Source organism: Hermetia illucens, chromosome 4 (assembly GCF_905115235.1).
Source record: "Hermetia illucens chromosome 4, iHerIll2.2.curated.20191125, whole genome shotgun sequence".
NCBI lineage: Eukaryota > Metazoa > Arthropoda > Insecta > Diptera > Stratiomyidae > Hermetia > Hermetia illucens.
Genome location: NC_051852.1, coordinates 112,854,631 through 112,868,585, shown reverse-complemented (window position 1 = coordinate 112,868,585; position 13,955 = coordinate 112,854,631). Strand labels below are relative to the sequence as shown.

The following is a 13,955-nucleotide window of genomic DNA, read 5'->3' as shown; positions in this document are numbered from 1 at the left end:
CTATCTCAAAGAAAAAATATTGATTGTACTGCATGTCAAAATTGCTTCTTGCCAAGTAATGATAGTATAATATCCGTTGCCCCAAGGTCCGAATTTGAACTTATGCCTTGAAATGGGTTTTAGAACACTTTTTTTCGAGCCTGTAAGGGTACACTAGGAGGCAACGTGATAAGCATTGCGCACGCGATCATCAGCCTATTTGTCACCAATCATCATGTTAACATGGCAAGGTCAATTGATATTTAATAACTAGCCTACGATAGAAATTTCTCTTTCATCAGTGAGTGTTCAAATGGTTAGTGCTGCAACTGCAAACTCTCCGTATCCGCATCCCTGCTTGCTTCTGTGAAACTAAGCTTCCATCGATGGAAAACTTTATTTCATCTTCCACGATATCAATCGGCATCATACTTGCGATAGTATACTCCAAAATGTCTTCCAATCGATCATATTCCTTCTGGCATCATGAATACGGAACAGTTCTTCCCCCTGTGCTAAACCTTGCACCTTACACGCCCTCTGCAGAGTTCTTTGCCTTGATTGATTTCAAGTCGAAGGGCTCCCTTCGTACCTTTATATTCCAGTAACTCAAGATTTATTTCGCATTGGGATTTCGTGCTCAAGGAGATTTGTCGAAATATATGGCAATTTGACTAGCAGCAGGAGAGAAATTTCGAACCCGGAGTGAAAATTGCGCTCCCGGTTAATGAAGGTAATCTATCTAAATGGCCGTCCAACAAAGCGGTTTAGTTTTTCAAGTGGTATGTAAATATGCAGTAATTATTATATTTTGGCAATTTATTGGGGTAATTATCAGTAGTTCTTAATATTAATTCCGACAGCATTGATCAGGGGAACTACTGGCTTATTAGCTCTAACAGTAATCTAAGTAATCGAGCCCGCTCCTCGCCAGGAGGCCAAATCTCTTACAGCTAAATAATGATTATTAGGGTTAATCGCAAGCCTTCCCACATATTTTGAAGCAAGTATTGCCTAACATTAGTCGCTTTTTTTGTTCTGCCATAGGCGAAGTATAACCGTAGAATTTTACGGTATGCACCTATCGACTTGAGGCAGAACTTGACGCTTTACAGGAATCTTCTTTCCATTAGTTTGCACTATTAACAAATGAAGTTCCCATTCTTGCCGGTCGTTCCTTCTGTGCTGCAGACAGGGTTGAGTTGAAGTCGTCAAAAGGGAGTTGTTGCTACATTTTACCATTAGTTGCCTAAGACAATTCACTGTTCTGAGTGAACCCTTGAAGCCTGTCCCAAGTATGATATGAAAATCATACTTGGAGATTTCAATAGTCAAGTAGGGACGGGGCACGTATTCAAGCGATACGTCGACTCCTATAGATTACATAGGCATACCAATGCTAATGGACTGCGGATTATTCAATTAGCAGTTTAGCACGAAATGGTTGTTGGAAGAACCTGGTTTACACGAAAAGCGATCCACAAACATACGTAGGCCTCTCCAGGCGGGACCGCTTTCAACCAAGTTGACCGCGTGCTGATTGAATGCCGCCACCTCTCAGCCTTGATGAATGTCAGAACATATAGGGGAGCCAATATAGACTCAGATCACTGTCTCGTTGCCATGGTGCTCCGAGCTCGTATTACACCACCTAAAATCCCCTCTGACAATCAGGTGAGAGTGAATACTGAAGCCATCCACAACACAGCCATCCATAATACCAGTGTCATCATTGATACGGCCACGAACATACTTAGCCCCAGCCGTAAGAAAAGTTGGAACAGCTGGTTTGACGATGAATGTAAGCTAGCAACGGAACGGAAGAATGCTGCATACCGAGTAATGTCGCATTCTCAAAAAACGCGGGCACGTGCAGAGACTTACCACGAACTCCGTTGAGCGGAGAAGCGACTCCACAGACGGGAAAAGGAAGCCTGGTAGAATTAACAAGTCTGCGAACTCGAAAAGTACAGGGAGCAATGGCACCAGGCGCCCAAGTTTTACCAACAAGTCAGCAGGATGAAGCCTCATACACCTCAATGTTCATCTTGCCGGGACAAAGAGGGAAATCTTATTTCCGACAGAATGGGCATATTGGAGCGATGGGGTGATGGGGTACTTTGATGAACTACTGAACAACCAGAACATCGGCGAGTTGGAGGTCTCGCCAATTGAAGACGACGGACAAATGCTGCCATCACCAAGCATAGAAGAAACAGTCCGTGCAATTCTTCGGCTTAAAAAGTATAAGTCGCCAGGAGTCGATGGGATTATAGCCGAATTGGTTAAATATGGAAGCGACCAACTACACCAAGTAGTTCATCAACTGATGCTCAAGGTGTGGGACAGCGAATCAATGCCTGACACCTGACAACGAGGCATTAGCTGCCCCATTCATAAAAAGGGAGATATCAAGCAGTACAGCAATTATAGAGGTATCACGTTTCTGAGTACCATCTATAAGATAAGATCCCATACGCCCAAAACATCATTGATCTATACCAAAGAGCCTTCACTCCAGGCAAATCAGCAACAGATCAGATTTTCTCTTTGCGGGAAGCGATGGAAAAACTGTTGTACATAACGACGAAATCTATGAGCGGTACCATGACCATCTGGTTGTGGATAAAATCCAGCTGCATAAGCTGCGGTGGGCGGGTCACTTAATCCATATGGATGAGGATGATCCAGCTCGGAAGAAGAAGAAGACGAGGCAGACCCTGCCTGAGATGGAGCGGGGCGTAGGTCAGGACGCCAGACAGCTTTAAGAGATATCGAATTGGTGGACCTCGGCGCAAAACCGGGAGTTCTTTATTAAGGCAGGCCTAGACCGGATACCGGTTGTTTCGCCCTTGATGATGATGAGTGTTGCGGTTTATGTACCGGCTACAGGGTTGAAAGTGTTGTTTTGCTCTGAGGCAGATGCTTATTCGTAGGATTAGCTCATGGTTCTCCTTTCGTTTAATTTTTGTTTTGTTTTCAAAAACGTCAGGTGGATGTCCACAGGTTCCCTTTTAGGCAAGATAAGATTAGTTGAAACTCGCCGGTCAGTACCACCCTTAGTCTTTTGGTCATATTTTGGACATTATGGCTTAGCTTCAGAGTTTTCCCTACAAGGCTAGAAGCCTAATCTTTGATCTTTTTTTAAAAAAGAAAAAACTAGCGTTTTTTCCATTGTCCTGGGAACTACAAGTTGTTCAACAAATGGTTGATAAAATACGGATAGCAACGCCCGGCAGAGGTTTCAACACTATATTTGGTAATCCATCCATGCCAAATGATCTCTCACTGTTTAGCAGTATGAATATGATGAGCAGTTCTTCATATGAGACGAGGTATCCATGCAGCCGATCATTCAATATATGTATGCATTGCAAGGCTACACTTGGGGTAGTGGAGTCAATTCTTTTTAAGAACGTGGTTTACCATACTTTGAAGTCAGCTAAAATGCTAGAAAATAGTCTAGGAAGAAAATTTGGATTAGATTTTGTTCATTCCATACAATCTACATAATTTCTCACTTGTAGAATAACTTATTAGAAAGGTTTGGTAGTGGGAAAATCAAATTATTAAAATTGCAGGCAAAACCGTTCGTTAAGATTTAAAGTTATCACGAAAATTATCGACTTGAATTTCATATGCAAGACCATGTTAATCGGCTGTAAGCATGACAACTTTCCGGGTGAATTGAATACACATAAGTGAATTTATCAATCAATAAAACGCGCCAAGTTATGGAATATCGCCCACCTAGAGTAAATCCATACATGAAGTCGTCATGTGCCCCTAACAACCGACTATCCTTTCGTTCGCTCTTTCCCTACTGGCCTTTCAATTTGAACTATTTAATATGTAGTTGGACTCAGTTCAGAACTTGTTGAGGGGTTAATTTCGAAGGAGCGCCACCTTGTCTCCCATGGGGTAGATTCTTGTTTGTGTCCAAAGAAAGAATTCAATATAGTTTGCCGGTGGCGCCATTGCCGTGGTTGTTACAATTTCAGGCGAAAAATATTTCACTTTTATGACTAGGGCTGAAGGAAATATCTAAAGAAGATGCTGAATTCCAGGCTTTGAAGATTAAATTAATAGATAAACTGCCTTCACTTTGTTTGCAACAGTGAATTTCGCTAGAAATTCTACTTTCGACAAGGGTCTAGTTTCAAATGTGAGCGAAACCGAAATAGGTCTCCTTGACAGTTTTTAGCTCCCGACTGTGTTGGGTTTTTCTGCCTTGGAAAGGATCTACCCCGAGCAAGACAACTCATAGTGCAGTGCCATTGACGCTTTTCAGCATTGCGAGTCTTTTCGTCGTAGGGATAACACGCAAGTTTGGCAGTTTCGCGTTTGCGGTGTTTGAAGTATCATTCTCGAGTGTTCATACGTAGGAAGAACTTAAGTAATTTGCTAAGTAGATCGTGGATTCCGAGGAGCAATTGCAGGACCTACGAAATAGGCTACTGCCCATTCATGGTTAGCCTGAAGTAATTGAAATGAAATTCATACATATACATACGTACATCAGTTTTTGTTACCATCTAAGGAAGTTCTCTGTGCACTATCGAATTTGAATTAGCGCCAGATTCAAAAGATTAAGTGTTAGGCGTACAATCGATAAAACATTGGGAAAGGATCTGGAGAATGGTGATTTCATATTGTTGTTAGTGAAAGGTGTAGTGGGTTGAATGTTGACTTAAATGGAGTGCGTTGCTAGCTCAGAAAAATTCACCGGCTTGAAATGAAGAGGTGGAATCCGTCAGGTGCGGAAATTCTCTCTTGGAGAAATAGAAATCGATGACCCTTTCTTATTCACAATTTATGTGCGTATGTGGAGGCAGAAATTAAACCGGCATTGTAATGAGCAATCGCAATAAAATACATATATCATTATCAAGTCATCATAAGTCATTAAATATTCCTGGGCATTTCACCATGTTCCCTCATTTTCCCATGACAATGCTTAGGGTCGACACTTATTCAGGAACATGGAAGAATTAAAATATAGGAAACAAATAGAATATTTAATTTACAACTTGGAAATTTCATGATTACTTGGCAAAATAATTTCATTCAATTAGGTGATCAATAAAAAAGCACGCTCCATAAGAAACTAGTTGACCTAAGGATAAAGCTATAAACAACTTACATTGAAACTACACGTAAGCAGCCTTATTAGAAAAAAAAAACAAAAAGGAATTGCTGGTGTTGTAGTGCAACTACATACGGTCTAAGTATCCTTCTGAAAAGGATTTATTTCCCTTTTCATTGATGCTTTGTAAAAGAAATAGTAGAGAAGCCCCTCCGAGATCTGATTTTCGTCATTCGCGAAATCAGAGTGAACAGGTCACTATACTAATTAGTTGAGAGAAAAACATTTCTATTACCTAAAATTTAAAACAATATTACTGAGAAGAAAAGGCGAGTCATTCGTCATAGGTCCAAAGAAAAGTAAATGCATAAACCGTTTTCTTTCCTCGGGCCTCTTGAACATTCATGACGGACATATTCCCTTTTAGCATTGACTTTCTTAGATCTGGAATCGTACTCTAGAAACTTACCCCTCCCTTTGGTTAAGCCTCCAGGACTTGTGCTTAGACCAAATAAGCTCTCATTAAAATGTTGATGAAAATATTGTAACAATTAAGAAAGAATACCGAAATACTTCGTGAAAACCGCTACCAGTAAAAACTCTTCGATGACAAAGCCTGATAATTTATTTCTCACTTGATCAATTTGTCATTTCTACGAAACTAAGCAGAGCGACTAGAAACCAGACATAAGAAGGGACTTGAATGTAGGGTTCAAGCAATTGATGTCCCATTTGGTGCACGAATGGACAACTTTCCAGTCCGAACTATGAGCACGCATATAAAGGCTTGGGGTAAGCCTTTTACTATTTCACAAAAATGTCAGTCCTGTGATCGTCAAACGGTTTCAAGTCCGTTTGAGAAAAGAGGAGGAAAAAGTTACTATAGTATCAGTAGTTGCAAATTATCTAGACATTGCAAAGAATACATTGAGTAAATTTCACTTGGGCTAATAACATTATTTAATTATCCAAATATCTCGCAGAGGTAAAGATTTCTATTTGAATTCGGGAAGAAGAATCCAACTCACTTTCTCTAACTTGAGTAAGAGTTTCAGTCTGTAGGTAGAACATTCTAGATTTGAACAAGTAAGATGATGGAACTCTAGGAAGCACTCTTCTCCCATTTCCGACATTGTGTTTCTCCGCTACTGGAGCTGGGAACCTTTTGCTCGTGTTCAGTACCTTTGGGGCTGAAATTGGAAGCTGCAGACCTCAGCTCATATGTTTCCTATTCTCTCCGGTGTGGAGCGCATCCACACAATCTCTCCTTTTCAATATTTGGCCATTTCATTTTCAATGCCAAGCTCAAAGGAGGACAAAAACATCAATGACGCACCCAGAATCTAACCTGAGGTATGATTGAGGACATATCTACTAGCTAGTTTTACTCTGACTTGGGCATATCCGACATTCTACCCCATCTAAGGCAATTCAGAAGACGTAGTGCAGACGCTGCCTTTAAGAGTCAACCTGTTTCCTGTAATTACTTTTTATCGATTTCCCAATATTAAAGATGATCACCAGGGATATAGTAGACGTTGGGATAACTATATATGCACTGGATTTTTCTAGGGTTTTCTTTCTGAGATTTATGACAACGGCGACGTACCGTCTCCTTCTTCGCCAAGGTAAAGCTAGCGGATTCTAGCCATCACCTCACTGTTTTGTGTTGGCTCCATCCATCCATCCTCCTTGTTGTTCGCAAGATCTAATGAAGAGTTTATGCGTTAAGTATGACTTTTAGGCCATATCCCGTCGTGTCCATCATGAGGCTGCTCCTCTCATAATTAACAAATGTTGTGCAATATGTTAATGGTCTTCACCTGTATGCATAGATTACAATTAGCGCAATTTTTGCTAATATAACCCATATTTCCTGCATAGCTTGGGCGTATCATTCGCACTTCAATATGTCGTTGTCATGTGAAAAAAGCTAAGACATTTGTTTGGTACTACTTGTGTCTTAAATCGACACATAGCGTAACTAGTTTAAATTCACCAGTTTAAGTATTACCTTCGCCTTTCTATCATCTTCTTCTTTAACCCTTGTCCTTTTCGGAAGTGTGGTCGGCTTGTCTTGATAGTTTGCGTCATTTTAGATGCTCAGACCAATCTCAACAAGTGAGTTCTCGGCAGCGCAAATTACGTGTCTACACTGACGCCTGTAATCCAGGTTGTCACAAATTCCATTCCCAGAGTTACTTGAACTTCGGTCTTCCTAGTAATTTCATCAATGTTCTTGCATTCGATTGTACTCTTCTCGGTCTTAGCTTTTATATTGACCTCTTGTCTTAGGGTTTCTTCATTTGACCTAAGAATTTGTCGTAGGCTATTTACTTGCACTGTTTTAGATCTAGCAGGACATCGCATTTCTGAGGTTTCATAATAGGACTGTGTTTTTCCTATATTGATGAGCTACGGTTCAGCTTTAACCTTTTAGGGAATATCTTCATCTCTGACCGGATATTCCTTTTCAGTCACCTTTCTACAGGTATCCATGTTCTACCTTTAAAGTCCACTGTCTTTCACAAGGATTCTGATTCTTTATAAACAATTCCAACCACTCCTCTTCAAATTTTCTCTCTTGAATCAATCCGCATAAATTGAGGTTTTGCATTAATGAGGCCCTTGTTTGCCAATTAAGTGAACTCCGCTGAATATTCAGTGAATATTTTATCTTCGCAATCAAAGTTTTTAGACTATGGCAGACATTGTGGTATATCATTCCTTGGGAAATACTTTTTAATCTTTCAACTGCGATATACCGATGTGGTGGTTTATGTATCCAGTCAATGCTTTGAACCATTAATTGAAAAAAACGGGAAAACTTCGCTGGGTTCTGAAAACTTAAGCTTCAGAAATTGGTTCCAAAGCAACCAATACCCAAACATGGAGAATCTTTTGTTTGGTGCCTTTAACACTTTTCATATTTTCACAGTATACTACAAGAACAGAAACGAACAAACCGCTGTATTGGCCAACTCTAGTGGTATGAGCAAGAGAAAATGCATATATAATATTTCTAATTCTGTAACTGGACTGGTTTAAAAGGCGCACCTCATATCCTTTTACACCTTGCTGCAGATTCTACATAGAACGATACGCGATTACTTTGTTAGAAAGCTACATTTACACGGAACTTCTTACCCGGTGTCATTCGTTATCAAGCATTCTAACTAAACATTGGCTCTATTGTTACACGATCTCTGCATCCTTATCTGAGTATGATTATGCGGTGTTTCCAACGATTAATTATTTGAAATAATAAAAAACTTGTTGTTTCTTTTTCGTTGGTGTAGATATTTTTTCTTGCCAATACTGATATTTCTTGTTAGCACTGATGAAGGGAGCAAGTGGTTCCCGAAATATCGGTTTTTGCAAGAATAAATATCTACACCAACGAAAAAGAAACAACAAGTTTTTTATTATTTCAAATTCCGCATCCTTGTTAATTGTCATTACTGGGAATTTTAAATGACATCACATATATTATTCAAAAGTGATTTTCGTCACAATTTGTTCATACAATTTTTTTTTATTCTAGCTAGAATACTTTATTTAAATTTGAGAAAGTTTAGAGTCAAAATGATATTTTAATCTGAGCCTATATCTTTATTTCAGAGAGGTTCTCAAATCAGAGAAAAAAGAGGACCAAGTACCGCCGATATCTTTCTTCAAATTAGTAAGTATCTACATAGGTAACACCAATATGCATTTTCTTATCTGCAGGAAATACGAACCTTGCTAGTTCGAAAGCCAGGCCAATGAGAGATCTCGAATTATACAGATTTGAATTGCGGAAGTCGGCCATATATAGTATACTTAAAGACAAGTACATATTAGATAGATATAGATGAGTTTAGATATTATAAACATTACTCACAATATGTAGCTATTTCTTGCAATGAATGACATAATGCATTTGTTGCAACTGTTTTTTGACTGATAATATCGCATGCATTGCTACACATTCAAGAAGCTTGAAGGATGCCAATTGCAAACTTGTTGTGCTTTCGCTTGAACCAAGGATCCATTAGGTGTATTTTGATCATGCAACTTCTTAAATCATTTTAAGACACATTCATCAACTTCAGAATTTGCGGATCTCTTCAATTTATTTTATTCTTGTCTCCACTATGACTCACTACGGACTCCGTCAAATGATAAGGCGACTTCCCAGGCTTAGCATAAGAAGCCTGGGAAAACCAACATGTCTGTGAACTCAAGAAGTACAGGGAGTAACCGTTCAACAAGCCAGCAAGATGAAGTCAAATACACTTCGACGCACATCCTGTAGAGAAAAGGGGGCAAATCTGACGTCGGACCATATGGGCATATTTGAGCGATAGATTGAACAGTCTGATGGATTGTTCAACCACCAGGGTGTCGGCGATTGGTCCCGCCAACTGAAAACGACAAACAAATGCTGCCACCACCAAAGATAGAAAGAACGATCCATCCTGTTCCTTAGCTCACGGATCATAAGTCGCCAGAAACGGATTGAATTACAGGCGAACTGGTAAAATTTGGAGGGAACTAGCTACACCAAGACATTATCTGCCCCATACTTAAAAACGGAGATATCACTCAGTGTAGCAAGATCAAGCGTGGCCTGCACATTAATGACCAGCAAACCACCAAAAACTGAAAGAACAACAACCTCCAACTGCAAAGACCAACTGAAAACAACAAAGATATGAGACTAAAACTTTTGGCCTCCTTACCGTAGTTTAATTCAACGAAAAGTGCATAGGGGATTATCTATGCTAGAAAAATAATACGTGGCAGACTCTGCATTAAATAGAGCGATGACGTAGGCCAGAATGACAGACGACTGCTAGACATATTGAACGCAAAACTAGGGTGTTTGAAGTTCCTTTTTAAGTCAGGCGTAGACCGGACACCGGTTGTTATGCCGTTGATGACGATGATCACGATGATGATGTCACAAAAAAATGTAATACATATTGTTATTAAGAGAAGTAGATATTGTGTTGGCACAAATCCTAGCCTTTAGTTATTTCTGACTCCTCTTTCCCTCCTTCCACTGGGCAAACCGTAACTGCCTTCTCTGCTAAAGTTAACTTGGTCTTTTTGGCATGAGGACAAATATATTTGTACAATCCACGAATTTTTAAAACAAACTGAACATCTGAACAAAAAACCGCGCGAGAGAAAAAAAACTATCGGTGACAAGATCTAACTCTGGCAGACCCCGCTTTCAATTTTAAATTACTCTGATAATTTACCTCAATTCAGCAGTGACTTTTTGCGTCATCATATGTCGCTCTCATAATAGCAATTAGTTTCTCTAGAATGCATCTCCTGCGTAGATAATTCAGATATACTCCCTGTTTACGCTGCCAAAAACCTTCTCAAAATCAATGCAAAGCAAGTCGAACGGTAGTCTAAACTTCGTACATGATTCCGGAACGATCCGAAGTTTTCTAATGTGCTCGCAGAGAAGGATTCACAGCGGAAACAAGTTTCCGGGGGGTTCCTTAATGCATTCCAGAATGATCCGTAAGAGGTGGAACTTCAGAATTCAGAATCGTGGTGAAGTACTTATTCCACCGAGTTAGCTGCTCATCATCGTGAATTAGAAGCTTCAAGTCCTTCAAATTATCCACGATTTTTTACATATGATTCTTATAGGAGATCCTAAGGACCAAGAAAAAGATTCGTATCCGTGAAAGATTTATAATTATTAAAATACGAATTATCAGGGTTCGACTGTATTTAATAAAAGCTGGAAACTATTCCCAGGTCCGAAGATAGTTATATATGTAATTATATGATTTTTTAATTCACAGTACAGATACTCATCATGGAAGGACAAACTGCTGATATTACTGGGCATATGTTGTGGGATAGCTACTGGTTTGACAGCGCCCGCGAATTCTTTAATTTTTGGAAATTTAGCGGATGTAAGCAACTCTGGGCATAGTTTCATGGAAGTTTTATTAACAAAAATTTTTGTCGTCTCTCGTCCTACTTCAGGCGATGATCCTCCAGGGTGCTGCAATGGGTCAAAACGACACCAGTGCAAATTCGACGGACATATTTCTGGACTCAATCAATGAGTTCGCTTCGAACAATGCAATATTAGGCGCAGTTATGTTGATTTGCAGTTATATATCTGTCACATTCTTTAATTACGCTGCACATAGTCAGGTACCGATTGTCTTCTTATATGTACATATGTATGCAGTAGATTAATTTTTTCTATGGTTAATAATTTGCAGATATTCAGAATAAGAGGGTTGTATCTAAAATCAGCCCTAAATCAGGACATTTCTTGGTATGACTTCAATCAAAGTGGAGAGTTTGCCAGTCGAATGAATGAGTAAGTATATAAATATGCAGATATGAATATTATACATACCATACATATGTCATCAAAGCATATGAATATGTACCACAAACGTACTCATATGTATATAGTTTGGGAGTTGCCCATTCATAAAAAGACTTTAAGTTTAGTATCGGTCATGTTGCCGACTCGTCGCCTACCTGTCGTCAAAAAAGACTACTCAAACTCAGCTTTGGAATTCAAGTTGGCAAGGGTCTGGCAACAAGAAAGCTGCGAGATGTAATACCGACACTTCCCAGTTGCGGATGATTTGGGGATTACATAATCCATTTTTCCAACAATAAATTGTCTAATCTTTCTTAAATATTTTTACTCTTACAGGGATCTCTCCAAACTTGGTGATGGACTTGGCGAAAAAGTTGTAATGTTCGTTCACTTTATAGTGGCTTTTGTTGGATCAATAACATTAGCTTTCGTCAAAGGATGGGAGTTAGCCTTAGTTTGCCTTAGTAGTTTACCTGTCACATTTATCTCAATAGGGTTAGTCGGAATTGTGAGTATTCCCTCATATATGCGTTACTTTGACCACAATGTCAAGCTTTTAATATTTTTCATGTAGTGCACAGGAAAATTGGCTAAAAAGGAAATGGATGCTTATGGCAGAGCAGGCGCTATTGCTGAGGAAGTGTTTAGTGCGGTTCGAACAGTAATTGCCTTCGGTGGTCAAAATAAAGAGGTGGAGCGGTATAGATCCAACTTGGTAGATGCTACAAAAATAAATATACAAAAGGGATTTTTCTCTGGACTTGGTTTTGGCCTTTTATGGTTCTTTATCTATGGGTCATACGCTCTTGCGTTTTGGTACGGTGTAGGGTTAGTTATCGAACAAAAATACTGGAACCCTAGCGACATGGTATACACCCCAGGTGTCATGATAACAGTGAGTTTTTGAAATAATCTATTGTAAAGTTTACTTCATACACTTGCTTCCAGGTATTTTTCTCTGTGATGATGGGTTCAATGAACTTGGGTATGGCTTCACCTTATATCGAAGCATTTGGCATTGCTAAAGGTGCTGGTGCTAAAGTTTTCAATTTAATAGAACAAGTGCCTACAATCGATCCTCTCAATGCAAAAGGATTGAGACCTCTACGAGCTTTAGGAAATATTTCATTTAAAAACGTATTTTTCCAATATCCAACCCGTCCAGACGTCAAGGTAATTGAAAAAATGAAGAAAAATCAATTTGAATAGCGTAAATGGCATTTGAAATTGTTGAACTTTACCAGGTTCTCGAAGGATTAAATCTGTCAATTAAAAGAGGTGAAACTGTCGCCTTAGTAGGATCATCAGGTTGTGGCAAATCTACTTGTATACAGCTTATCCAAAGATTTTATGATCCAATAAGTGGTGAAATCACATTGGACGAAACAAACATTAAGGATCTAGACGTCAACTGGCTGCGAGAAAGGATAGGTGTCGTTGGACAAGAACCTGTACTATTTGGTACTACAGTATATGAAAATATTCGATATGGCAAGGAAGATGCGACTAAGGAAGAAATCGAAATAGCCGCGAAAGCAGCAAATGCTCACGTGTTCATTAAGAAGCTACCTAATGTAAGTTTCCATTATCATTCACCTCAGATAGTACTGCATATGCACTAATATAATGAATTCATTTTAAGGGTAGATATTATAGAGACAGAATGCTGGACTAACTATTTCGCCTGTATAAGCTTCGCCAGCGTTTTTACTTACTTTGGATAGCTCTATCTTGATTGTCGCTTGGTTCCGGGATAATTTTTGAACATCTCTCAATATCAACTTCTTATAATCATAATAATCGTTGGCGCGACAATCCAATTGGATCCGGGCCTCGAAGCATGTTAGAGCACTTCATTCAAGACCGTAGTGGTACATCACAGAACTACGGTACACTGTAGGAGGCATGCGGTTACTGTTGCATATTGCTTTGTGGAAAAAAAAAAACTGAAAGAATCCATGCCTACCTATCGGACTGCTTTCTTATGGGCGTAGTTAGCATCGAATGTAATTGTATGGACCTTTAACCCAATGAAACTATCTCTCCTCACGGAGTTATCATCGTGGAGTAGGCTATAATCTACAAACTTACTCGTACAGTAAACATTATTCTCTCCCTGTCGCTCCTTCGTAAGGACTCCTGCTGAATGCAATTTGTAGTTTCGCTAACTGATCGTTTCCTTCACGGTTGCAAATCTCGTATACAAAGTTCATATGCTCCATTCAAAAAACGTTCTGAAGTGGTCCTCTCCGAGTAATTTCAGTGGTTTAAGGTTCCCATCTAGCTTCCACACTTCTTTTGCTAGTTCCCAATTTTCCTTTCTTCTCCTTCTGTCTGTTATTAGGATGAAAGGCAGAATGTTGTTGTCTTCCACCGTGGGATAGGTCTCCGGAAAATAAATTTCTAGGAGTAGATATACCCTGTCCTCCTCACTCTCGGTAAATGTTCTATCCTTTTTCAGACAGACAGAATATATTGCCCTATCGTGGACATAGCTTTGTATAACGTGGACGATTCTGTGGTTTATTGAAT

At 39.4% G+C, this 13,955-nt stretch overlaps 1 protein-coding gene across 4 annotated transcripts in view; it reads left to right on the top strand.

Moving 5' to 3' along the window:
- LOC119653805 (ATP-dependent translocase ABCB1) overlaps window positions 1-13,955 on the top strand; it is a 53,472-nt gene that overhangs the window by 28,445 nt on the left and 11,072 nt on the right. For 2 of the 4 annotated variants that reach the window (XM_038058825.1, XM_038058824.1), the window contains 8 exons: window positions 8,687-8,747; window positions 10,879-10,992; window positions 11,066-11,239; window positions 11,311-11,411; window positions 11,760-11,931; window positions 11,998-12,318; window positions 12,372-12,596; window positions 12,668-12,997. In XM_038058825.1, coding sequence (XP_037914753.1) covers window positions 8,687-8,747; window positions 10,879-10,992; window positions 11,066-11,239; window positions 11,311-11,411; window positions 11,760-11,931; window positions 11,998-12,318; window positions 12,372-12,596; window positions 12,668-12,997 — 1,498 coding nt within the window. Of the gene's footprint in view, window positions 1-4,262; window positions 4,461-8,686; window positions 8,748-10,878; window positions 10,993-11,065; window positions 11,240-11,310; window positions 11,412-11,759; window positions 11,932-11,997; window positions 12,319-12,371; window positions 12,597-12,667; window positions 12,998-13,955 lie in introns of those variants that run through there. The other 2 variants (XM_038058826.1, XM_038058827.1) reach the window with 2 other exon arrangements.